Here is a 27,492-nt window from a genome sequence, read left to right as displayed (position 1 = left end):
AAAGCACTTAAGGGTTTTGTGGATTGACATGGTGTATCACATGATCCTTCCCAGCCAATTGGAAGCTCTATAAAGAATCATGTGATCATGTCTGTGACTAATGTTTCTGATGAGTTGTGGATTGCATGTCACATAACATTAGAGATAGAACCAGCCAAGAACAGATAATCAAAATTGGTAAACAAAGGGTTATCCAAATACACGCCGAGGTCAATTTCCAAGAAGCCCTGAAGTCAGAGGTAAAGGGGGTAGGTAGTTAAGTAGCTTGATCAAAACACATGCAGACAGGAAAATCACAAGCCAAGAACAGGTGGAGGAAGCCAGGTATAAATACTAATCCTAGATCTGATAGGCAGAAGGACAGAGAAAAGAGATAGGCTAAAAGTAAAACCAGAACCGCCCAGAAGCTAGAACAGTAGTCATGGTGATCTTAAGGGAACAGGTGTTTTCCTAACACTTTGCGTGTGTTGAAAAATGAATGCTGATGCCGTTCTACCTTCCCGGTTGCTCTGGCAGGAGGGCTGTATTTTCTTATTAAGTATTTTGGAAAAAAAGAAGTGGTGGAGGTCGAGATCAGATCAGCTTTGAAATTATTTTTCTTTATTTTATGGTGTCAGTAACCTATACACATATTTTGGGACTACTAGTCTCTTTCTCTAGACAAAGAAGGTGTTCTTTGTCTTTAGAAAGGGACTAGTACAATTTTGAAACTCGTTGATGTTACTTAAATAAATAAAAAAAAATGTAACGCTGATTTGATCTTGATCTCCATTCTTCTGTGCAAGAAGCACTGACAACTTCCACCACTTTTCTTTTTGCAAAATACTTATGACATCACATGAACTTTTTCAGAGCTGATGACACATGTAATACAACATGTGACATCACAGAACCAGGAAGTTTTTTCTTTTCAGCTCCCCAGGTTGGGCACTTTGGGGGGGCTGCTTAGTGGATGTAATTACACTCACTAGTATAACACTATTAGGGCATCACGCTGATGCTTTAAAGGCTATGTGCACCTTTGAAATCATTTTTCTTTTTAAAATAAAAATGTGTATCAGTGTGTTTTGTGCAACTTTCTAAATACTTGTTATTAAAAATTATTTTTACTTTTTGAGATTTAGTTGTTTCGTATCCTGTATACAGAGCAGCTGTATCGTGCTCTGAGACCTGAATCCGTCAGGTCAGTGGGAATGACGGGTTCAGTGTCAGCGGGTCCTGCGTGTCTGACACGCATGATCCACCTGTAAACGATCACATTTAAGTTATGAACTTAGATGTGATCGGTAACAGCTTGATCCGCAGGACCCGCTGACACTGAACCCGTCAGACCCGCGAACCTGACGTTTAACTATTTTATATAGTTACATAACATTTTTATTATTATATTTGAAGAAAGCATTCAAATCTTTCTTGCTATTTCTACAAATGTCTTCCGTTTTCTTGTACTGAGGTGTGTGCTTAGAACAGATCCCGAAGAAGACTATTCCCAGAATTCACAGTTCTTAGGCCACGTTCAGACGTGGCGGAATTGCTGTTGAATTCCGCTGCGGATGGTCTGCAGGGGAATTCTGCAGCAGCCGTTTCTTTCATTACATTTTTAGGAAAGTTAGTTCAGACGTTGCAGAAAATAACTGTGCGGAAATTAGGCTGCGGTGCAGAATTTTCCCTCCGCAGCATGCACATTATATTGCAGAGAAGCAGTTGAATTTCACTGCGGATTTCAGCCTTTGCAATGTAAAAACTGAAATCTGTGGCAAGTCTTCTGTGATATCTGCAACGTCTGAATTACCTGTCAAATATGCAAATGTTGGTGCAGATTTGTTGCGTAATTGCCCCGAATCTGCACCAACATTTGCAGTGGAAAAATTCTGCCACGTGTGAACATGGCCTTATAGTGAAGAGACAAACTTTTCTCTAGTCAAAGAGAGTGCTCAGCGTGAACATCTTCTCACTGACTGTTCTGTATATTTCATATATCTGTACAAGTTAATCATGTTCTTCCTATTCATCTTTATTTTCTGTGACCTTGAGCAGTTTTGTCGTCCTGTTACGCATTTTTAAGCTCCAGGGCATCCTTTTTATGAATTGGTGCCCAGAACTAAACTGCATATTACAGATACGATCATGTTTAAGGTTTGTAAGTCAACAATATTAAGTCCAAGTTTCTTGAATCTATTCCTCTACTAATCCATGAAAGCATGCTTCTGGGTAAAAAGGCCGATTTAGACCATATTCTGCCCACTGTCGGCGCCTTTTCTTGGCACATACTAGTGTGACATGTGGCCAATATCTGTGGAAAAGTTGATCTGCCACGTTAGATTTTTTTTTAGTCGTTGACATGTGCAGTCCTTGGTAACTCGTCCATGTAGACAGATCTGCATCCCATCAATAGAAGCCCAGACCATAAACCAAGGTAGAGATTCTTCGACAATTTGTCGTTTTTATACATGACATTAGAAAACGACTGTGTGAAATCCCTAATGTATGGCCAGCTTTAGATTAGTAGGGTGACCTTTTATTTAGCCCCTATTCATACGACCATATTTCACGTCCGTGTGCGGTCTGTTTTTTTCATGGACACCACACGAACCTATGAAAATAAATGGGGCTATTCAGACATGCGTTGTTTTTCACGCAGCGTGTCCGTTGCGTGAAACTCACTGCATGTCCTATTTTGGTGTGTTTTTGCGCACCATACAGCCCATTAAAATCAATGGGTGCGTGAAAATAACGGATGGCACACGGACGTCATCTGTCTGCTGTATGTGATTCACGCAACTTTTGCTAAAGAAATGATGAGGGAAAAACCCCTTGTTTTTTTTGCTGAGGTAAAAAACGCCTGACATACGGATGACATACGCGCGTAAAATCTTTGAATCTAATTAAAAAATGTTGTTTGTGCTTTTTGGCAAGTAATAGATCAGCTTGCAAGGTATAAACAGTCATCACAACGCTAAGGGTATGTTCACACGCTTAACCAAAAACGTTAGAAAATACGGAGCGGTTTTCAAGGAAAAACAGCTCCTGATTTTCAGCCGTTTTTTATGCCACTCGCATTTTTTATGGCCGTCTTTGGAGCTGTTTTTCTATAGAGTCAATGAAAAACGGTTCCAAAAACTGCTCAAGAAGAGACATGCACTTCTTTTTCACAGGCTTTTTTTTACACGCCCGTTTTTCAAAAGGGCCGCGTAAAAAACCGCCCCATCGGAACAGAACGCCGTTTTTCCACATTGAAATCAATGAGCAGATGTTTGGAGGCGTACTGCTTCCGATTTCTCTGCCGTTTTTCTATTTATCTATGCGATTACTCACCTCCTCACAAAAAGAAGCCAGATTTCTTTGACAACTTCTAGCTTTCATAAACCGTGCTGGCTATCACTTATTATTTTTCGCCTTGTCCCCCTGCATGTAACCTTAAACAGCTCCTAAAATATCACTCCTGGTTTATGGGGAAGACCTAGCTCTGATTTGAACATGGTCACCAGTTACAAAATACCACAGGTGAAAAAAATCTTTAACTTGAATGGGGATGGAGCTGCAATACCAGACACAGCCCATGGACAAGAGTGGCGCTGTTTCTGGGGAAATAAAGCAGACCCTTTTTTTTCTAATGCTGTAAAACCCTTTAAATATTTACGAATTATGAAAGATGTAGTCACTATGGCGAAGGCACATTATAACCAATAATGAGACAATAAAAAAGAAATGCCAATAACTTAAGTTTATTAGTCAGTCAACAATATTACAAATATTTAAAAATTACTTAATATAAATAGTTGGCAGCAAACTATTTCATTACAGAGTTAAATTACCAGTACAACAGACAGACTGGAGATTTAGACACCTGGAAGATAACAGTAACATTTTAACTAAAATATTTCAAAAATAAAAAAAATTCAAGCTGAAGGCAATCACCTAGTGTCCTTAAGCATGGGCTCTTAATTATACAGAATACCCAAAATAAAAATAAAAATCAACTAAATTTGCATATCAAAGAACCTTTAATAATTACAATCCAAACACTCCGTAAGCCACTTGTGCCATTCTATACAGAAACTCTGAATTAGAAACTAGTTGCTTTAATAGTACAAAGATTTCAGCTCCAAAAATAATTCAAAATAAAATAAAACTTTAGCAATTAGCGTCATAAAATTATATTTTTCCCACATAAAAATACAAAATTATATTAATGACAAGAATATTACTTCTAAAAAACAAAAGAAAAAAAAAAGACAACAAAAACAACAAAATAGAAATATGCATGAAAAAGTCTCTCCTTTTGTTAGCAAAACACTATCCAAAATAACTACAATCATTTACATCAGTACAAAGATTTCTGGATTTTAAAAAATAGTTGCAATGACAAAAGGGGTATCTTTTCTGACAGTAAAAAATGACACTGTGGATAAAATCTGCAAAATATGCAATGAAAAAAATAAATTTGCATTAAAAAGGTTTACACTGTTTTTATACAAATATTAGAAACAGTATTGCACATCACAACACAGAATCGAGGTTAGTCAGCCTTCCAAAATGTGTTATATTCAAGTTTTCTAGCATCTTTGAGGAGAGGCTTTGTGCAGCCAGATGCAACAGGGATACAATATCAAGTGTTGTCCATACACAAATATATAAATGCTAAATGTTTCCTTCTTAACAAAAAGTGTGGATTTTAAAGTTTTTTTTTTCCTCCATAGTCATACACTTGGGCAGCAATATGCACATTGGGGAAACAAAAGAGAAGCTTTAAAAATATAAAAATACAATCAAAATCAACTAGCATTCTTCTACAAAAATAGTAAAATAAATATGATTTATAAAAAATCCAATACAGTGTTCAACAATTAGAAAATAAGAATTTACTACACACAAGTACACACACAAAAAGCAGGATTGGAACTAGAAGCAGCAATGACCGCCTCAGACAGAAGTGAAATGACAATTAATATAAAGGAATTTCTGGCCAATCTTCCCCTTTAAACTATTTTTCATTTTGAATTTTTTTATTTTAAAAATTTGGTAAAAAAAAAAAAAAAGATCATTTCCTGACAGTTTCAAATTTTTTTTGTTTTCGAGCACTTGCACCTCCCCAATCATTTTTTTTTAACAAAATAAGATCAATGGGAACTTTTTTTTTTTTCTGATAAATATGCAAATAATTGAGGTATTGCAAAAGAGATGTTAATTAAAAGAAGCGGGTTTCAAAAACAGCGGACTGTCAAAGATTTCTTTCAAAAATATAAAATATAGTGCATAAGAAAGTTGGGATTTATTTTGGGGTTTAGGCAGGAAAGAAGGGTGAAGATTGAGAAAATACTATTAAGAGTGAAGAGCTGGGGGGACATGACAGATCATATTAAGATACAATTAAGGGTACATAAATAAATTAGGAAGAAGTACTCTTCGGAACAGCAACAATTTTCAAACATTTAAAACGTGAACTACAACCACATTATAACAGCAAAGTGAGACAAGTCACATGTTGTACAGTACAAAAAAACACGCTGTTGACAACCGGTAAGAACGCAATTTTTTTTTTCGTACACAGAAGATTGTCCCATGGGTCTTACCCAGAAAAATCCAATTTTTTTTCTTTCTGATTCTTTCTGTGTTAAAATTGGTATTTTTTGTGGAGTGAATATATATTTTTGTACTGAATTATTTTTTTTTTGGTGTGGGCTAGTCGCATTACCCCCATGGCTTGATTTAAAATATCAGAATGGTGTTTCATATTTTTCCTAGCCAAAACAAATTTCCGTTACCATTGGCTTTTTTTTTTTTAAATAAATATATATATTTTTATTAAAATGTTAAAAAAAATAGCAGCCTTAATAAAATATAAAAAAAAATGTACAGGGAAACCAATTTAAAAATTTCAGTTTTAGCCATATGTCACCGTTGTCTTGAAGGTAAAAGGGGCATTTTATGCAACTAGCCATCTGCATCATACCATCTCCATTTTGACTTATTTAATCGAAAGCATCAAGAATTAAATTTTTTTCATTATTATTAATAGTAATATTATTTGTAACTAGTATGCGTCAATAAATAGCTTGTGGGATATATATTTGGTGGCTGATTACAAGTGTGCTGGCCATCTTTGGTTTTTTTAAAATAAATTTTTAAACCGTGAACATTTTTAAAATTGGGCAGAGAAAATGATGTATTTTTTTTTTCAAAATACAAATTTCAAATTTTTCCAGTTTTTCTCTATGCTACTTCACGTCACAAGATTCAGAATCACACACCACGACTATTGCACGGGGATTACAATATTACACCCAATCCTTGTAAATTGAAATCCGCTACTGACCAGGACACAAAATGGCTGCACTTACTATTCTAAAACAAATTTTTCATATTGTACACATTTAAGGACATCTGTTTTACTTGAGTCACAATTCATGCAAATATGCTTTTTTCTTACAAAATTTTGTAATTTTGCTCATGCTATTGTACCTAGTTTTAAAAGAGCTTTTCTATTATTTTTTTGAATCATTTTTTTTTTTTTATATCTGCAATACCGTATTTGTGGTTAGTTAATAGTTCCAGTGCATGCATATGGTGTAGACAGGTAGGTAAACATGCATATTTCACATTCTAAAACGATGGCAGTTTCGGCCATATTGTGCTGCCTGCCTTGTTTTCTGCAATGCAGATTTTGAAAACTTTTCAATCCTGTATAAATAGGTGGCATTACACACAACACCTATATAGCAGCAAAGCTAATACAGCTTATGATTAAAAATGTTTAAAAATAGCTAATAAAATCAGATTATCTGAGGTATTATTTCTTGCAAGTCAAAATGGAGAGCAAAAAAAATCAACCCTATATTTTTTTTTTTGTAAAATTTACATACACACTTAAAATATCAACGATAAAAATAATCTTTTAGTAGCAGACATTTTCCTTTTTTTTTTTTTTTTTTTAACTATTAATTGCTACCTTTGGTAAATAACTGGGGCTTTAAGTTAAAAATCCATGTCTAGAAATAAGTGCACACTTCATCTATATAGATATATATATTTATATAGCAGCAGACTGTGTTGCCCCTATGCAGAACATTCCCATATCTAATTTCAGCATTACATATAAAAGAAAAAAAAAATATAAAAAAAATTGAACATGAAATTATCACAAAGAATTAGTAAGCCTGAGATGTGGGGTTTTGGTGAAAAAACAAGAGGCTTTTAGTGTTTTGGCTGCTGATACAGATGCATGTGTAGAGGACTGGGGTGAAAAGCAGAAGAATGCACTTATTTCTTCTGCAGGTCAGTATCTTTAAACACAATAAGCCGCATGCACCCTTCTCTCAGTGAGTGGTAGATAAGCCATGTTTAGTTCCAGCGGAAGTGGATCTGACGAGGTCGGTCGGCTCCTTCCTTCACCAGTGGCTTATGGAATTCCCGCCCGGCGCGAGAGTGGATGTTCGCCCAACAAAACTCACAGTAATACTGCAGACATGTGACATTGGCACAAAAAAACGGAGCAAATTTCCCACTGCAGCGGGCACCCTGGCATTCATCGCACATCTGGTCATCCAACACGTATGGCTTCACCTCCACCTGTGATCACAAGATGGACAAAGTTCTTACGTTATTATTTGATCCAGAACCACCAGTCCCTCTCCATCTATGGCAAACAAATACCAGTAGGGATCATTATATTCTTACTGAAAGTAATGAACTGGCTGCAGTAAAATACTAAATACATTTGGTTTTCCTCCAGCCTCAGCAACCAGATACAGCCGTTTATGGATCCTGAAAATAGGCTGCTATAAATTAATTTGTACCCTGTTGATGGAGCTGAAGGAAACCGCATGGAATTTGAACTTAACCTGCAACGAGTTTAGAATATGTTATACAACTTATCCAGACATCCCACATAAGCCCCCTAATAACTTAAAAGGGTTGTATGAGATTAGAAAAAAATGCCTGCTTTCTTCTACAAACAGCACCGCTCTGTTCCATGGGCTGTGTGTGGTATTGCAGCTCAGTCCTGTTCAATTAAACGACACCGAGCTGAAATACCAGACACAGCCTATGGACAAAAGAAGCACTCATTCTAGAGGAAAGCATCTTAGACAAAAAATGTTAGTTACTATGGGGTTTGTGTGGGATGACTGCGTAAATGGTCTGGCATACTGTTTACAAAGACATCATGGACAGACCCCTAAATACCTAATTGTTAACAGACTGACAACCCTGAGTCTACGACATAACTGTATGTGGGACAACAATCATCACTTACCCTTTTATCAATATCGCCATGTTGAAGTTGAACAAATCGAGCGCTAATGGCAGCAATGTAACTCTGCTGATTGGAGAACGCAACACGTCCGGCACCTTTTGGATACTTTAATTCTGGGTCTGTATCAATTCCTGCATAGCAAACTCCCCCGTAGAGACGATCCATAATCATAGCCAGTTCCACTGAAGAAAGGAGAATAAACGGATTAACAGCCTGGACTGGAAAGGATTCTCTACCCCTTCTGGATTCCATGCTTCTCGATAGTGTTTACAATCCCATGCTGCTTTACACAATCCCTTTAAAATGTAATGATAAGCTGATCACAGGGTGTCCCACTGCTCTGACCCATAGCGGTAATCTGCAGGGGAAACTGGTAACAAGTGTTCAATTCTGCTGCAGCGCTACCACAGGTGAAAAGAAGTATTACACCGTTGTCATTGAAAACTATGTAATGCAAGGATGTGTTAGGGCCTCCAGAATAAGAGATGCTCCTGAATTCCCTAATAGGATATTTTAAAAAGGGTTTTCAAAACCAGATAACCTCTTCAAACTTGATGTGCTGTGATTTTACTTAAAATCCCAAAAACATTTTTTTGTCTTGACAGTGTTTTCTCTTTTTTGTCTTAACATAGAGTTTAGCGTATAAACAAATGTTTGATCATATTATTAGCACGGCTCCTTGTCACACTGCAGAACGTCTATGTTTAGAGGGTGAGTGGGTGGAAGCAGACGGCTCGCTAATATATACAGCGCTACCACAATCTCTTCTTCCAGACAGATTAGAACAAAGACATGGAAATCGGGGTTTTGTTCATTGCTGCCTATGCAAAACAGAAACACGTTTTCTCTGATACAAATGTAAAAAAAAAACGATGTGATGTCTCTAGTAAACAAATATGTCTCTGACTGAAATGCACCATTAATGGTATCACATACAGCATGATATCACATACCATGCTGCAAAAGATCTTAGGATATGCATAATACATGAAGGAAGGTCATAAACTAGAGGTCCACCAGCGGATCTAGAATTAAAACTCCCCAAATGACTCGCAGGCAGAAATGACAGTAATAATTCTACACAAATCAAATTTAGTCGCAACTTCCCAAAAGTCGGCAATCCGAAACTTTTTGGTTTGGCGGTGCACGAATTGTGGCAAAATGGCGGCCTGCCTGCCTTTTTTCAGATTAAAAAAAGGACCAGGCAGCCTTCACAATACGTAAGAAAGTTATCCCTCGCTCTAGCGCAGCCAATCATGAGGGGTATAGGTGGATGACACTACTAATGCTGGCTTGGCGTTAAAGAGCTTGAAAGGGGTTGGATACCGTCCTAGAAGACATCGATTCAGAAACGAGTTGTCAGGGCAATTGGGGTATTTGATGTGAATTTATGGCCGAAACGAATGGCCGATTCAATGGAATCAGAGCTGAAATGAATTTCGGGTAAATGAGCTTATCTCTACTCCCAGGCTAGCATAGCATGCTGGGAGCTAGGCAACAACTGGAGAACTGCAGGTTGGAGACCATTGCATGGAAGAAGTGATACTTTTACCTGCTCTCAGTGGTCTGGGGACTCCTCCGACAAATATTGTTTTTCGGGGATCAAGTGGCTGTGACCCATCCATCACAAAGTCGCTGTCACTCAAATTCCAGGGACGAATCTGAACCTATTTTACATAGAAATTATAAAATGATTTACTTGCCCAATACAATATATATATTGCCTGTTGAGCCATTAGAAACAGCACATACATATAATCACAAAATGTAGAAATAATCCACCCGTACAGGTTTTGTTACACTAGATTATTCTGACGTGTCTTTATAACATCTCAGTAGATACATTTAGGAGACGTACTCCTTTAAAATGTCTGTGTCTGGAGTGAGTTGCACTCTAACTACACGTGAAAATCCAAACAGCTAATCATATGCTCAGAATAAACTGAATTAGGCTATGACCCAATAGACGCAGGCAGGTGAGGGCACCATTAGGCTTGCCAAGACACGTATGATTTATAAAAGACTTGGACAATGGAATCAGGTGACATGATAATGTCACGTCTACATCTTGGCTTATACCGATCAGTCAGTCTGCAACCTTGTGTAACTTGTATTTGATAACCCAGTCAACACTTAAAGGGGTATCCGGAGAAAAGAATTACTGAGCATTGATTTCCTAACATAATAAGAAAGCCCTTACTAATATAGTTGTACTTTTATTTCTGCACAGTACCACCAGATCAGAACTCAGTCATGTCGAAGCTGTATAGGTTTCTTGGTGGCTTGCCGATGCTGCTTCGTGTGACTAAAGGCTGCCTCCCCCAGTTTTAGTCGGCAGAGCAAGCCACGGAGAGAGGGAAGGACTGGACGAGTGGATTCAGAGTAGCAGAAGAAAGTGTTGAATTCGGCCCTGGTGGTGACGTGTGACAGCTATGGCCTGAGAGGCTTCTTCGGAGTGTGGAGTGTGTACTGTGTGGAGCGGCAGGCGATCGGTCTAATGCTGTCATCACCATCATTATTAGCCGCAACCGCTGTATGGGTGACACATGCCGTGTATGGAGAGAATGGGCAGCCACTGCTCAGTAACTGTCTAGGGTGTATAAGACGGCGGTGGTACCATGCATATCGGCAGGAGTAGTACTGACTCTCTCCTTGGTTCACGCTGGAGGCGGAGGCAGCACTGTGTCGGCATGTCACCAAAACCGAGGAAACTATACAGCTTCCAGGACAACGTGACCGGGTTTTGATCTGGTCGTACTGTGCAGAATTAAAAGTACAACTATATTAGTAAGTGCGTCCTTATTATGTCAGGAAACCAATGCTCAGTAATTCTTTGCCTCTGGATAACAACTTTAATGCTTCTAATTATATTTGGCACCTCAGGTCAATTTATCTTAAAAAGGACCTGTCATCTTCCCGAAAAACTGCAGCTGACATCTCACTCTGATTGGACTGCAAGGTTCACGCCTCCTTGGCAAGTGACTGGTGTTATCCGCCCACTTGACAGTCAAAGGCCTCATTTGTATATCGGGTGCCAAAATTAACGGCTTTGATATATCAAGAAAAGTAGGGGCTAGAAGAGAAGAAAAAAAAAAGCTCCAGAATCTGTGAGGGGCCGACAATGTAACTGAGATGTCAGCTGCAGTTTTTTGGGCAGGCAACCTCTCCTCTTTAACCAGGCGCGGACACCTTTTAGTCCAAAATTCTGTGCTGATCAATTTCTTAATAGTGGCTGGGGCTAGTTATTTTTCTTATACAGAGATTAAAACTCCCCAGTGTAGCCATACAAATAAATTATAAAATTCTGTCTGCCTGCAGCCACCACCAGGGGGAGCTTAGGATCATACTGCACATTATTTATACGTTGAGTTTAATAATAAATCAGTATGCAGTAGTTCCTTAGCTCCCCCTAGAGGCAACTGGAGAATTTTATCATTTAACTCACAGGATTTGAAGCTCTATACCAGAAAAACGGTGCGCTTACCACTATAAAGATATATTAAGAAATGAATCGGCACATCACTTTGCACCTATTTACATTTTTTTAATGTGTACCTGTACTTTTATAAAACTTTTGACATGTCACAGTTGTTTCCTCGGAAAGTCGAGTGCGCGGTATATAGACTCTTAAGACTTTTTTTTGAGCCTGTGCACCACTCGCTCGGCTTCCGAGCATTAGAAATTTGGTGTCCTAATACAAACAGACTGCAGCCGCTGTAATTGTTCATTCAACACACTTAGTGGTGTCTTAGTTGCATTGTATCTACAACAGGGTTTGATATACAGTCAAGTGACATTACTAACATGAATGCTTGGACAATCAGTCCATATTGGTATTTTTAATATAATATGTGTGTGCTTATCATTTGGTAAAAATAAAGTTATGTTCTATAAGCACTTGTTAGGTACCCGGGAAACAAGGACTAATCTATTTGGGTTCGGTAATTTGGTGTTTCGTTTACTTTAAGGAAATGGCACAATGTTAAATATATGATATATGACAAAAAGTCTTTTTAAGGGTATAGATAGTTTGTTGAAACACTTGCACCTAATATAAGAACTAAAAATTCTCTTTTACCCACAGTGACAATTCCTTTGCTAGCAGCTAAACTTGTACTTCTAGTTCTAACCGTGAAATTCCCCATCCCCTGACAACCATTGGTATTGAACAAACAAACAAACAAGAAGGCAACGATCAATATGCATGGCAGCGTATAGTGAAAACTAAATAAAATCCATCAATACTGAGCTTCTAAGCTTTCTGGGGATTTGTTTTATCTAAGTCTCCTGGGTAAATCTATTCATATATATTTGCAACTTTTTGATATATTCCATCCAGTGCCTGGAGAATATTATTGTATATACTTACTGGCTTGTCCTTGATGGTGGGACTAGAAACACACAGATAAAGTTTTGAATCTTCTTCAATACAGGCTTCAATGAGTGCTTGAACCGAACTTTCTTCTTGAAAGAGGAGAAATGCATAACCTGCAGCAAAAATACATAAAAACATAACTTAATATAATAACAAAAACTATATATATATAAATATATATATATATATATATATATATATATATATATATATATATATACATGGCAAAACTTAGGATGGACCCAACCCCCTACTGAGAGTTCTGACATATGTCCTATTGTCCACAGTAACTTCGTAACATATTTATCATTTATAGTATTTAGTTTGAGCTCTGTTTTTTTCCACGTAGAGCTCCAACTCCCCTGCTTCCTTTCACACAGTCATAGAATTAAATAATAAAACCCTGTCTGCCTGCAGTCACCACTAGGGGGGAGGGCAGTGCATATGGATTTATACAGCTACTATTGAACTCAATGGGCAAAAATATGTATGCAGTGAGCTCCCTCTAGTGGTGGCTGCAGGAAACAGCTGTGACTATCTGTCAGGAGAAGTAGTTCAAAGATGGACCCCCTCTAACCATGGGAACCATAGGAGGTGCCCACAATTACCACATCTACCGCATAGGAGGAGTAGTAAAAGTTGAGAACAATAGTCCTTGTTGACACAGTCATACTCTCTTTGTATTGTAAATTCAGGCCGTGGTGTGTGAATAAAATCCCAATGCTTTTACAAGTCTCTACTCTCCAGTTTCGGCAGCTGTCCTCCGGCCTGAAAAGGCCACATGGATCTGTTATTTATAAACTGAAATGTTTAAAATAACCTGCAAGTCAGTCACCTCGAGTTTAGGGATTATTCAAATAGTGTCACACAATTGCTCCAGTAGATTTTCCTGGATGCAAAAGACAAAAGTTTGCCTTCCAGAGTGAAACCGGAGACAATAGCTTAGTAGGTAAGACTGAGCTCTGAACACGGCTATCCTCCTTTTCGAAAAACCTCAGCATCATTTAAGTCCTGGAGACTGCAATAAGGTATCAGAATTTGTGCCCATAAAAATGACATCATGTTTTAAAATGGTGACTGATGACATCATATTCTGTTAGATAGAAGTGTCAAAAATATATGACTACTTTATGATTCCTTTTGGACCTTCAGCTAATTTAAAGAGGAGCTGTCGCCTCTCCCGACACGTCTAATTTAGTAAAAACTTGTATTCCCCATGAAATAACAACTTTGCAGCATCTTTTCTTAGAATTCTGCGTTGTGTCGTTCCACTGTTGTTCATCCTAGAAATGTATGAATAAATTGACAAATGGGTGTTACCATTTCTCTTGTTAAAGCGGCGTGTCCCTACAGTCTCACTCTGTCAGCACTGATTGGATGTTGTCAGTCTGTGTAGGGACACACCCCCAACTGGTAACACCCAGTTCTCAATTTATTCTTACATTTCTAGGAGGAATGAAAGAGGAACGGCACAACATAGAGTTCTAAGAAAAGATGCTCCAGAGTTATTATATCATGGGGAATACAAGTATTTACTAAATCTGACAAACCAGGGGTGTTGACAGCTCCTCTTTAAGAAAATTAGGCGTGAGATGTTTTCAGGTAGAAATTGCTTACACAATTAGTCACAATCCATTATTATCACAACACATTACTCTGACAATGGCAGCATATAATGGGAATCTGTCACCAGACAGTCCACTTTAAAGAGAACCTTTCACTACCCCATTCTGGAGATATGGGTGCCGTTATTATTGGTGCCTGATATGTAAATTAGCCCCTGTACTGCAGTGGGGCGTTCCTGGACATGGGAAGGGCAGAGGAGCGTGATAGTCAGCGCTCTGAAACCTGGGTCTCAGAATATGGTGACAAAATATATATATATATTTATTTTTTTTAACAAAATGTTTCTCTTTTGTAAAAGTAGTAAAACATAAAAAATAACTATATAAATTTAGCATCTCTGTAATAAACTTAACCAACAGAATAAAGTAAACTAATAAATCCTATATACAGGGCATACATGCTGCATCATCTGGCACAAATTATGTATATCATCCCTTATAACTTACGACTGTACTCCCAAAATATATTGCACCAAAAAGAAGAACCAAGGAGTCTCTAAGTCAAAAATTACATAATCTTTTTATTTGACAATATTACACTGTTTACAAAAAACAAGTTTCTAAAAATGAATCACAAATAAAAGCATGGCCGCCACATGGGTCAATATACATCAGATATGGTCATATATGTAAAGACACATTACAGTATACCTCAAAGACAACAATATAGGTAGTGTGATGTAAATAGGATGAGGTATACAGGCTACAGGTAATATGTTAAACTGCTTCAGGAAAACGGTAAGAGGGATGAGACTCCCATGTATGGAAAATGCAAAAGAGAACAGGACTGAGAAACAACGTGTTATAATGTCCAAAAAGAAAAACTCAAATATGTGTAAATATCGGGGAGTTGTTCATGCATATATAAGAGAGCCCAAATACCATGAACCAGTAAACACTGAACCAAGGAGCACTATCAAAGTACTAACCCATGTAGCTGAGACTCCAAGAATGGCGGCCGGCCCCAACGCGTTTCGGCTTCCGCCTTCGTCTGGAAGGCGGAAGCCGAAACGCGTTGGGGCCGGCCGCCATTCTTGGAGTCTCAGCTACATGGGTTAGTACTTTGATAGTGCTCCTTGGTTCAGTGTTTACTGGTTCATGGTATTTGGGCTCTCTTATATATGCATGAACAACTCCCCGATATTTACACATATTTGAGTTTTTCTTTTTGGACATTATAACACGTTGTTTCTCAGTCCTGTTCTCTTTTGCATTTTCCATACATGGGAGTCTCATCCCTCTTACCGTTTTCCTGAAGCAGTTTAACATATTACCTGTAGCCTGTATACCTCATCCTATTTACATCACACTACCTATATTGTTGTCTTTGAGGTATACTGTAATGTGTCTTTACATATATGACCATATCTGATGTATATTGACCCATGTGGCGGCCATGCTTTTATTTGTGATTCATTTTTAGAAACTTGTTTTTTGTAAACAGTGTAATATTGTCAAATAAAAAGATTATGTAATTTTTGACTTAGAGACTCCTTGGTTCTTCTTTTTGGTGCAAAAGAATAAAGTAAACATATCATTTTTACGGCAGGGCGAACGCCGTAAAAAATGAAACCCAAAAAACAATGGGGAAATTGCATTTTTTTTTCCATTCTACCCAACAAAATAATTTCCCTTTACATTATATGGTACATTAAATGGTGCCATTAAAAATGACAACTTGTCCAGCTAATAAAAAGGCCTCATACGGCTATATCAATGGAAAAAGAAAAACGCTATGGCTCTTGGAATGTGAAGAGGGAAAAAATGAAAGTGAAAAAAAAAAATGGCCTGGCCATTAAAGGGTTAATAGGTGACATCGCGAGAGTCTGGTGCAGGAATCTAAAGGGAGTGGGCAGACAGATACATGTCATATATTGAGAAAACTGCCTGGGGCTTTTTAAAGATCTTTTTTCTTCCATTTTCCCCTCAAAATCCAGTGCAGATATCCAGTGCGAGATAATGGAGAGCGGTCATTACATCTTTGTCATGTCAATAGCGCCTACAGTATGTCTATCGGCACGAGTGATCGGTCAAGCGCTTTCATAAGCAGGTTGTATCTCAGACACACAATAGTGTTCCCACAGCAGCCAGTGTGTGGCCTCAGGTCCTCGGTCTCTATAACAAATGTCTAAGCGTCTCCCGGGTTGCTGAGGGACTGAGGAATTTTTTGCATCTTCCATCGTTGAGGAAACAAAATATGTCCTTATATATTATGTGTCCTTTGTGTTAGGCTTCGTTCACATCTGCGTCAGGGCTCTGTTCATGGGTTCCGTCGCTGCTTTCCTTTAGGGGAACCCATGAAAGGAATTTAACTGAATCAAACGGAAACCATAAGTTTCTGTTTGCATCACCATTGATTTCAATTGTGAGGGATCCGGCGCAAATGGTTTCCGTTTGTCACCGTTGTGTAAGGGCTCCGTCGTTTTGACAGAATGAATAGCGCAGTCGACTACGCTATTCAGTCCGTTAAAACAACGGAGCCCTTACACAACGGTGACAAACGGAAACCATTTGCACCGGATCCGTCACCTATGTTTTCCGTTTAAGGGCATGACCACACATGGCGGAATTCCTCCGCAACTGTCCGCATCAATGCCGCACAGAATCTGCGTTGCAGATTCTGCAGCGGATCTGCACAAAATGTGCAGAAAATTGATGCGGACTGGCCGCTGCGGACTGCAGGAAAAGTGCTTCTCTTCTCCCTATTCAGTGCAGGATAGAGAGAAGGGACAGCACTTTCCCTAGTGAAAGTCAAAGAAATTCATACTTACCGCCCGTTGTCTTGGTGACGCGTCCCTCTTTCGGCATCCGGCCCGACCTCCCTGGATGACGCTCCAGTCCATGTGACCGCTGCAGCCTGTGCTTGGCCTGTGATTGGCTGCAGCCGTCACTTACACTGAAACGTCATCCTGGGAGGCCGGACTGGAGACAGACGCAGGGAGTTCTCGGTAAGTATGAACTTATATTTTTTTTTACAGATACATGTATATTGAGATCGGTAGTCACTGTCCCGGGTGCAGAAACAGTTACTGCCGATCGCGTAACTCTTTCAGCACCCTGGACAGTGACTATTTACAGACGTCTCCTAGCAACGCTCCCGTCATTACGGGAGCCCCATTGACTTCCTCAGTCTGGCTGTAGACCTAGAAATACATAGGTCCAGCCAGAATGAAGAAATGTCATGGTAGTAAAAACAATACGCTCCGCAGCACACATAACATCTGCGGACTTCATTGCGGAATTTTGACTCTCCATTGAAGTCAATGGAGAAATTCCGCCATGAGTCCGCAACCAGTCCGCCACTGCTCCGCAACAGACAGAGCATGCTGCGGACAACAAATTCCGCTCCGCAGCCTATGCTCCGCAGCGGAATTGTACGCATCGTGTAAACGAACACTGCTAAATTAAAGTGAAAGTCAATGGAGAAACGGCTCCGCTGCGGATTAACGCTGCGGAGTGTCCGCAGCGGAATTTAAGTGAAATTCCGCTATGTGTGAACCCGCCCTAATTCACTTTGGATTCAGTTCATGGGTTCCCGTAACGGAAAGCACCGACGAAACCCATGAACGGAGCCCTGACGCAGATGTGAATGAAGCCTTACTTGCAACCAGATTATTTGATGTATGAATAAAACATTACCTTTTGGTGGAAAGTAGGATTTGCTTTCTGCCTTGTGAGGCCAATCTACCACCAGAGGACCAAACCGACGGAAACTGGCAGTGATCTCATCTGAAGAGAAACACAAAAAAGCTTTTCATTTTCCAGATTATGGCATAATGTAACACGTGGAGACTAAAAAAGGCAACACACTATTGATTATACTTCTATAATTCAGTTCGCCAATGGCGATAGACTGGCATAAAAAGGTGTGAACACCCCTCCCCCTTTGGAAATTCGACTATAACTATCTCACCTTCATCTATATCAGGTGGAAGTCCACCAACAAACACCTTTCTTGAAAAGCGTTCAATTCGCTCTCCATTCTGATGTCCAGAGTAGCAATTGGGTGAATTCAGAACCCCGACTTGGTCATTATGCCCATCGTCAAGCAAACCGTCATCTATTGGGAAGAGAGAGGAGCGACCTGCAGGGAAAAATGGGAAGATTTAAATGGCTACCTCAAGGGGCATACAGTTATAATAATTATAATAATAATAATAATATTACTAAAAAATATATTATAAAATATAAAAATAATATTAATTTCTTTATATGGCACCAGCTTATTTCTCCATAGTCAGGGAAGTTGCTCATTACATATTTCTGTCTTGGAAAAATAGTTGTCACTTTCCAACCCCATTCTAGTATTACGTAAATGTAACTTTCTTTACTACTCCAGGTCTGACTATTACAATACTGATTCTTAGAGGGGTTGTCCACTTTGGACAATCCTTTTTTCCTAGAATGGTCCCCTGATGATAAGCTGATCAGCTAGGGTATAAATCTGTGAGTAGCAGAAAGTGTTTCATTTCCCTGCAGTGCCTCCACAGTGGAGATGAAGCATTACACTGTGCTTCTTGAAATCAAAGCTCTGTCTTTGTAATATACAGATGTGCTGAGTCCTCCAGAGACACACAGGGTTCCTCCTCTATTAACAAATTCCTTAATAGGGTGTTTGAGAATGTGTTGTCTAAACTAGATAACCCTTTTAAGGAAAAGAATAGGGACTAGAGAAAGTAAGGAAGTAAATGTAATATCTTGCTGATTTATAAACGTGTCTGGATTCGCTTGCTCTTCGCCAATCTTTTAATGAAGGAGCAAAATCAATGAGACATAAGGATTGTGTGTCACAAAGGTCAAAACCATTGTCTTGACCATGTGGGATTCCTCTAGATTTTCCCCACCTCCCGACAAAAAAACCCACATATAGGGTAATTGGTTTTATATGATTTAAGACCATGTGTATGAGTGAGGAAGGGTAAATATATTTTGAGCCCCCTGGGAACAAGGATCGTGTGCAGCACATAGGAACATGTTGGCACCATATGAATAACAGGAAACTTGATCAGTCATTGTAAATAGAAATATAATTGTATACAGCAGATCCGCGGTGGATGCCGAGGTGAGCAAAACATTGCAGATCATTCCTTAAAAAGGTTAATGAACCAATAGTAGAAAAGCAACGACAGCGCCCAGTTTTGCAGCACTCAATTATATTCTAGCGGGAAGGTTCATTACATTAAATCAGGAGGGACACGTATAGTTCAAAGGAGGCCATAAATCAAAGCTTCAAAATGCTGCAATAGTCAGTACTATAATAAATGCCACCATTGGAACCTCACATTACAGTCAGGAGATTTTGTTGATGTTAGTAGCCTGACTGAATGATGAATTACATTACGATCACTTATATAGCGGGCATGCGTTGTCATGGAAAATGCTAGGTGACAATTTTACAAGAGCACGCACTTGTACATTTATAGTGAGGTAGAGCAAAATTTATAACACGTCAACTAGGGATTCATGTCATCGCTAATACCTTACAAAATAATAAACTAAAAAAAAAACAGAAAACAGCTTACCCACTATTTTTTTTATGCACTGATAAATATGTTAATATATGTTAATAGCAGTTGCAGCTGTTTATATATATATATATATATATATATATATATACATATACATACACATATAGCGCTCCAAATCCCCTGCATAGGCATAGATAACAAACTGGATATCAGCAGCCACCACTAGAGGGAGCTTACTGAATACTATTATACAAGGAACTCAATATTAAAGGGAACCTGTCACCAGCATTTTACCTATTGAACTGTACTCACCCCTCGCTGGCCGTGGTTGTCAAAAGTCCATTGCCGTTATGCCCTCTTCTAAACTCCTCCAACCATAAATAACGGTCTACAAAAATTTTGCTTCTTATGGTAACCAACTGGCAGTCTCGTTTGTTCGCCTTCTTATGCCCGCCCACCACCAAAAACCGCCCTAAAGGCCAAAATCTCGTCTGAGATAGCGCGCAGGCACCCATCATGTATGGTCCAACACCCTTCCCTGCTTCGTCCGGGCCTCAAATCTAGTTACTGTGCATGCGCCGCTATGATGTCCCATTGTGCGCACACACCAGAACAGGTCATCAATGTGCAAGCACGGAGTTTCTTGTGTGCTTGGAGGAGGCAAGGAGCTGTCAATCAGAAGTAAGGAGGCGGGGTTAACTCGGAAAGGCTTGAGGAATGAAGATGGGACTCTTTTTCGACTGAATATGACATTTTATGCTCATTAGCATACGGTGCGGGAACACTTAAAAACGGAATACTAAAGCTACAGAGCCTACTAAGAAGATGATTATAGGTTACATAAAAAAAAAATTCACTCACTAGCACCAGGTATTGCTGGTTTAATAGGTGAAATGATGGTGACAGGTTCCCTTTAACAACAGTTTGCATTAAGCTGTTAAACGCCCTCTAGTGGGGACTGCAGGTAGTCAGCATGTTATCTTTTAAATCTATGTCTATACAAGGGATTTGGAGCTTTGTATCGTAAAACAAAGCTCCAACCCCTATAAAGATAAATTATGACAATAATCAGTGCAGGATTCTAAACCTAAAAACCACATGATGATAAAAGGTGGAGATTCGCTTTAAAGTCTCTATGTATTTTCTTTACCACCACTCCCTTCTTAATGCAACTTGAATTGGTGTAGACAGACTGATACATTAGCTCCAGTGTTTCATTCATAATATACACTATAATATATACCCAAAGACGCAAAACTAAAAGTATGTATGATGCGGACAAGGACAAATGAATCCATCCGTGTGTACGTTCTAAGGACATATACACATGGTCTGTGGGACATCTGGCTGTCCATGGACTCTCTGAGAATGGAAACCAACCTTCTATTTTATATGCAAAAACCTTTTTACCCTTCCCTGCTTGCCCAAATTCTCGGATCTGTGATGGGTGGTAGCCTTTGGCCCATATATGAAAAACATCCCACCACAAGAGGCTTGCTTGACTTAATTTGATCCAAATAAAATGTAGACGTTTACTGACGTATGGTAAACATACGGAAATAATTATAGTCTCATACAGGATTCAAGCTGGACATGCAAATAGGGACTTGTGCACTGCAAATGCAGAAAATCACCGTCTGTATGACTCTTAAGCTAGATTTACACGAGCGTTGCGCATCTCGGATGTGATAAACGGCTGTTTTTCATGTCCGAGGTGCATCTGTGCTGTACACTGCGGGTCGCATTCTCACGCATCCCCCATAGACTAGAGCCTATGGGGGATGCGTGAAGCGCAAAAATATAGGACATGTCCAATCTTCTCACGGACCCATCACACGGTCCGTTGAAACAACGGCCGTGTGAACGGCCCTTGAGTTACATAGGTCCATGTGACAGCCGTGGTTTTACCGCCCGTCACACGGACGTATTACACGTTCGTGTGAATAAGGCCTTAAAGCTTTGTGAGGCTGATCTATTGGAGAACCATTACATAAAAATGACAAACAATGATATCAAATATATAAATGACATTATCTAAAAAAAAATGTAGGCAACTCCCATTGTCAACACTCAGTTGAAGTAACGCCTTATTTATATAGTAGACACTGTTGTTTCTTCTTATGTTGGATAAGGATTATGACTAAGGCTTCGTTCACATCTGCGTTGGGGTCCCGTTCTGACGTTCCGTTGGAGCTTTCCGTCAGAATGGGACCCTGAACAGGTTTCCATTTGTCTCTGTTGTGCACCGGAACCGTCGTTTTGCCGGAAGCAATAGTGATGGAAACGGAAACCTATGGTTTGTGTCAGTTTGTGTCTGTTCAGGGTTTCTTTCTGACGGAAAGCTCCAACGGAACGTCAGATTGGGACCCCAACGCAGATGTGAATGAAGCATAAGATGTGACCAGGTCCCTTAAAGTATTACTAAACTTTTAAAAAACTTTTGACATGTCATAGTGTCTAAGCACTGAGACCCCCACCGATCGCTAAAACAAAATGGCACAAGCGCTCGGGTGAACACTGTGCTACTTCGTTTCTGATCGGCTTTCCTCGGACTGATAGACTTTCTCTTGAGCCCGTACACTGCTCCAAAGAAAGACGATCAGATACAAAGCGGCACAGTGCTCACCAAAGCGCTTCTGCTGTTTTGTTTTAGTGATCAGTGGGGTCTCAGTCTTCGGACCCCAACCAATTAAAACTTCTGACATGTTACAATGAACGGTCAAAAGTTTTTTTTAAAGTTTAGTTACACTTTAAGGCCCCATGCACACGACAGCAAAAAACCTCAGTTTTTGCGGACCGCAACTGCTACTTTGTATGGGAGCACGGCCCGAAAATGTGTCAGTCAGCGGCCGTGATTGCGGGCACGGTCGTGTGCATGGGGCCTAAAGGAACACTTCAGGAAAAACTGATACACTGTGTTATACCTAGAGAAGGTCCCAAAGGGGCAGGGCGTGGTTCAAAGAACACGAAAGATAGAAGTCTGTCACCGCCCCTTCAGGCTCTGCCCTACATACTGTATAATACAGTGCATGAGTTTTTTTTTTTTAAATATTCCTTTAAGACATCTAGTGTATATCTCTATCTATTCTTTTAGGGATCCTAAACATTGCTCCACCACCTTTTGGTAAATGTGGTCAGACGAGACGCACACATAAATTTATATGCAGTTACTATCTTACCAGGCCATCATATCTAGATACTGAGCATGACCACATGTCAAGACACTGGGATGTTGGGTCAGAATAGAGTCTATTTCTTGTGCGCTTTATATAATGTCCCTCCACTCTATTTTGTTCTTTGGCCTACAAGGCAGGTCCATTTTTAGTCCGTACTTTTTGACAGCCTTTAAAGGGACCCCTGAATCATAATTTGGGGTTGGAATCTGAAGCACTGCACACGTCTTAACCTGGAACAAATTTTTATTACGGCCATTTGTCTGGAAGCTTTAAGTGAAGCAGATGGGGCTAAAGTCCTGACCCTCCAATGCACATTCTGACCGTGAATGAGTTACCAGCTGCAGGATAAGAATGTCTTCCCTAGCAAGTGTCTGATGCCTGAAAAACAAGTTCTGCTAAATTTATAACCCAGAAGGCCTTGTAGACGTGAGGAGTGCAAGTGAAGACTGGAATTGTAACCCCAGAGTGTCAAGGCATCAGGCACTGTGGTTTCTGTGGTTTGATAAATTATACTACCGGAGGGGTCGGAAAAGGAGTGCTTCCCATGAACCGGCTCCAAGGACATCCAGATAAAATGTAGCAAGGATAGACAACTTCATCATCTCTTGGTATTACAAGGATATTGTTATTTTATGACAACGCGAGGACATGATCTGTGTACAACATTGGGTCGCTGTGAAAAGTATTTTATGCAGTGTATTATGGTAAATGGAGCAGGCGACTCTTGTAAGCAATATTTCCAGAATAGTCAGTATCAGATGTAGATGGTGGACTAACTAAGGGACTGATAAACAAAATAAAATGTAAAGGGTTTTCCCAGAATCATAAATTATTAGCAATCCATAGGATAGGTGATCATTTTCTGATCGCTTGAACCCCCACCAATTGTAAGGCTGGATTCACACGAGCACATTACGTCCGTAATGGACGGAACGTATTTCGGCCGCTAATCCCGGACCGAACACACTGCAGGGAGCCGGGCTCCTAGCATCATAGTTATTTACAACGCTAGGAGTCTCTGCCTCCCCGTGGAACTACTGTCCCGTACTGAAAACAGGATTACAGTACGGGACAGTTGTCCGGCAGCGAGGCAGGGACTCCTAGCATCGTATATAACTATGATGCTAGGAGCCCGGCTCCCTGCACTGTGTTCGGTCCGGGATTAGCGGGCGAAATACGTTCCGTCCATTACGGACGTAATGTGCTCGTGTGAATCCAGCCTAAGAAGCGGAGTCCCGAACGCCCTGTTCCTTCTCAGGCTGGGTTCACACACCCTATTTACGGACGTAATTTGGGCGTTTTAACCTCGAATTACGTCCGAAAATACGGCTCCAATGCGCCGCAAACATCTGTCCATTCATTTGAATGGGCTTTACAATGTTCTGTGCCGACGGTCATTTTTTTTACGCGTAAAAAAGACGACCGCGTCAAAGAAGGGGTGCCTGTCACTTCTTGGGACGTAATTGGAGCCGTTTTCCGTTGACTCCATAGAAAAACAGCTCCAATTACGTCCGTAATGGATGCTGGGAAAAACGCCTGCACTTGCCTTTACGTCTGAAATTCCGGAGCTGTTTTCTCCTGAAAACAGCTCCGTAATTTCAGGCGTTTCGGACGTGTACGTGTGAACATACCCTCATTGTTCGACCACAATGAGAAGGACATAGAATAGAGTGGTGGTCAAGCATGCGCGGTGCCGCTCCATTCAAAATCTATGGGAATGGCGGAAACAGCTAAGTACAGCGCTCGGCTGTTTCCATCATTCTCATAGACATTGAATAGAGAGGTGGGCGCATGATCGACCATTGCTTTATTCAAGCTCCTTCTCATTGCGGGGGATGAACGATTTGGTGGTTTGGAACCCCCGTTCTTGTGATACGTGGGGGTTCCAGTGGCGGGGCCTCTAGCTATCAGAAAAGTATCACCTGTCCTGTGGATAGGTGATCATTTTTGAATCTAGGAATATCCCTTTAATAAAAGCATACTGTATCATTCATATAAGGGGTATCCAGAAGATTGATTTAAGATAGGATGAGGGGTAAATCAAAATGAATCAGGCAAAATAATTGTTACAGCTCTCGGATGTTTCAGTCATTCTCATAGACATTGAATAAAGTGGTGGAAGCATCCTCGACTGCCGCTCCATTCAAGCTCCTCCTCGCTGTGGGGGGTGCAGTGAGGAGGATCTGGGGGTTGGAAACCCCCATTCTCACGATTGGTGGGGGAAACTGATCACCTATTCTGTGGATAGGTGATAATTTATTAATCTGGGAAAACCCCTTGAAGATAAGGAACCATTGGCGGTGCAGTCATGTGATCACCTGGTTTCTCATCCATGTCCTTTAGATGCACAGTTTGCCAATTAAGGGTTTGAACAACCTTAATGCTATACTTAGGTAGTCATTCTATCAAATTAGCATGTGTGGTCCGCTTTTCCGACAAGGGGGGGGGGGGTGACATTTGCTCACCAGCTGCTTTTCGCTCCATGCAAACCAAAGAGATTTCAAGGTGGCGTTCAATCATTCCTTGTAGTTCATCCCTCTGGAATTGCGATCTTGGAGGTTATTCGACTGAACTATTTACATGAATTTTAATGTACTGGTTAATGTTGAGACTTCCTTTGTACGATACATTTTTCAAATTAGAAAAATGCTAAAAATTTTAAAGCGGGCGGGAAATGCATCTAATGTGCCCACAGACATCCATTGGCAAGATGTATACCAGAGGAGTGTCCTTTTGCCATATGTTTGGCCGATGGACTTCAGTATACCCTTTTTTGAAACTGTACTGAAAAGTGTAGTCAACTACGTAGTCGCTTAATATTACCTCATGGAATTTAGGATAAAAACGGAGGGTGAAAATAATGCAAGTCCTAAGATTGTCAAATGTCCCAAGCCCTGGGACGAGATAAGTGGGGCCTGTGTACTGCCGCTTATCACAGTCTGGGCAATATCCAGTCACATGCCGTAGTTTTCCAAAGAATATGTAAATGAATAAGAGCATGGAAAACAGATTCAAATAATCTTTTCTCTATTAGCAAATGAAGTTTAGGTATGACTTCTTAGAAAACAACACACCCGTGCCAGGGAATGAGCTTTAACTTGTGTTTACTGCCTCGCAGCAAGGCAATGACGTAGATGTCACAAGCGGCGAGTCTTCTGAGTGGCTAATCTGCTTGGGTATGCGGAAAGGAATTTACATGGTTAATTATGCCCACGTGTTCTCTCAATAACATCCCGCTGCCTTGAGTGAGTGTTTTTACCTTGGACCTGCAGCAACGACTATTACTGAGTGTTTATTGAGAGTTTACAGCAGTCACTGCACCTATTAATATTAACACAGTCACTCGCTGCGGACGACCCTCTTCACGTTTCATCATAATAGTCTTGATCAAACCTGATTTCACATATACTTCCTGCATGATGTGCATTCTGGGAAAGGGATGGTGGGCAATCCAAAAGACCACCTTTTTGAATAGACCACGCATTTATCAAGACCAGGTTTTCAATTCCCTTAAATTCAATGTATATTGCTCCTCTCCATTGAGAGGACCACTCCTCAAAAAGACCATTTTTTTCATTGCAATTTTGGGTGGTCGTCTCAAAGACATTTCACTGTAATAGACCTGGGTGACACTAGTTTAGGGTGTACGTAGAAAGTTGTTTGAACGACAGTTTCTATACAGCAAGCACTTGAAGCATTTTATTAGTAACCAGTTAGAACAGAATCAAAAATGATCAACTAACCACAGGACAGGTGATCATTTTCTGATCGCTGGGGGCCCCACTGCTGGGACCCCCACCAATCATGAGAGCAAGAACCCCCAAATTCTCCTCACTGCACGGCCGCAATGACTTTAAATAGAGCAGCAGTCGAGCATGCGCGGTGCCGCTCCATTCAATGTCAATGACAGAAACAGCTGAGAGCTGTTTCCGTCATTCCCATAGACTGAATGGAGCGGTGGTTGCATGCTTGACCGCCACTCTACTCAAGCTCCTCCTCATTGCGGGTGGTGAAGTGAGGAGGATCTGGGGGTTCGGAAGCCCTGTTCTTGCGATCATTGGGGTTCCCAGCGATCAGAAAATAATCATCTAACCATTTTTCATGTTGGGAATGCCCCTCTCATAAAAGCATACTGCATCATTCATATAACGGGTATCCAGAAGCCTGATTTAGGATAGGGTGAGGGGTAAATCAAAATTAATTAGGCAAAATAATTGTTAATTTGGCTCAAGTAATAAATAGATCAATTACCTCGTCTTCTCCCATAACTCCTTGCTGCATGTAAACAAAGAATAACATTGTCAATGTTTCATATTATCACACAATTCAATGTACTAATAAAGCTGATATATGGCAGCTATAACCTTATACCAAACATCACTTGGGGTATTATGTTTCAGCAAATAAAGTTTATTCTTTGTATAACTAAAAGTTATGCAATTTCCGATATGATTTCTGTATCAATTCCTCATAGTTTTCAAGATCTCTGCATGCTGTCATTCAATAGGAAACACAGATGTACAGCTCGTTACAGTTACTGTACAGTTATCAGAGCTGTGTCTTGTGTGTCTATCACATGATCGGGATAGATTTA

At 40.0% G+C, this 27,492-nt stretch overlaps 1 protein-coding gene across 4 annotated transcripts in view; it reads right to left on the bottom strand.

Moving 5' to 3' along the window:
* Positions 1-7,100: 7,100 nt before the first annotated feature.
* CPEB2 (cytoplasmic polyadenylation element binding protein 2) overlaps positions 7,101-27,492 on the bottom strand; it is a 119,458-nt gene continuing 99,066 nt past the window's right edge. For all 4 annotated transcript variants that reach the window (XM_075858238.1, XM_075858221.1, XM_075858231.1 and 1 more), the window contains 7 exons: positions 27,150-27,173; positions 18,168-18,338; positions 17,894-17,983; positions 12,624-12,742; positions 9,807-9,921; positions 8,255-8,436; positions 7,101-7,569 (listed from right to left, as the gene is read on the bottom strand). In XM_075858238.1, the coding sequence (XP_075714353.1) occupies positions 7,342-7,569; positions 8,255-8,436; positions 9,807-9,921; positions 12,624-12,742; positions 17,894-17,983; positions 18,168-18,338; positions 27,150-27,173 (929 nt within the window). In that variant the 3' untranslated portion in view covers positions 7,101-7,341. The remainder of the gene's footprint in view (positions 7,570-8,254; positions 8,437-9,806; positions 9,922-12,623; positions 12,743-17,893; positions 17,984-18,167; positions 18,339-27,149; positions 27,174-27,492) is intronic.

The sequence above is a fragment of the Rhinoderma darwinii genome, chromosome 1, assembly GCF_050947455.1.
Source record: "Rhinoderma darwinii isolate aRhiDar2 chromosome 1, aRhiDar2.hap1, whole genome shotgun sequence".
Classification (NCBI taxonomy): Eukaryota; Metazoa; Chordata; class Amphibia; order Anura; family Rhinodermatidae; genus Rhinoderma; species Rhinoderma darwinii.
This window is presented reverse-complemented; position numbering and strand designations above follow the sequence as displayed.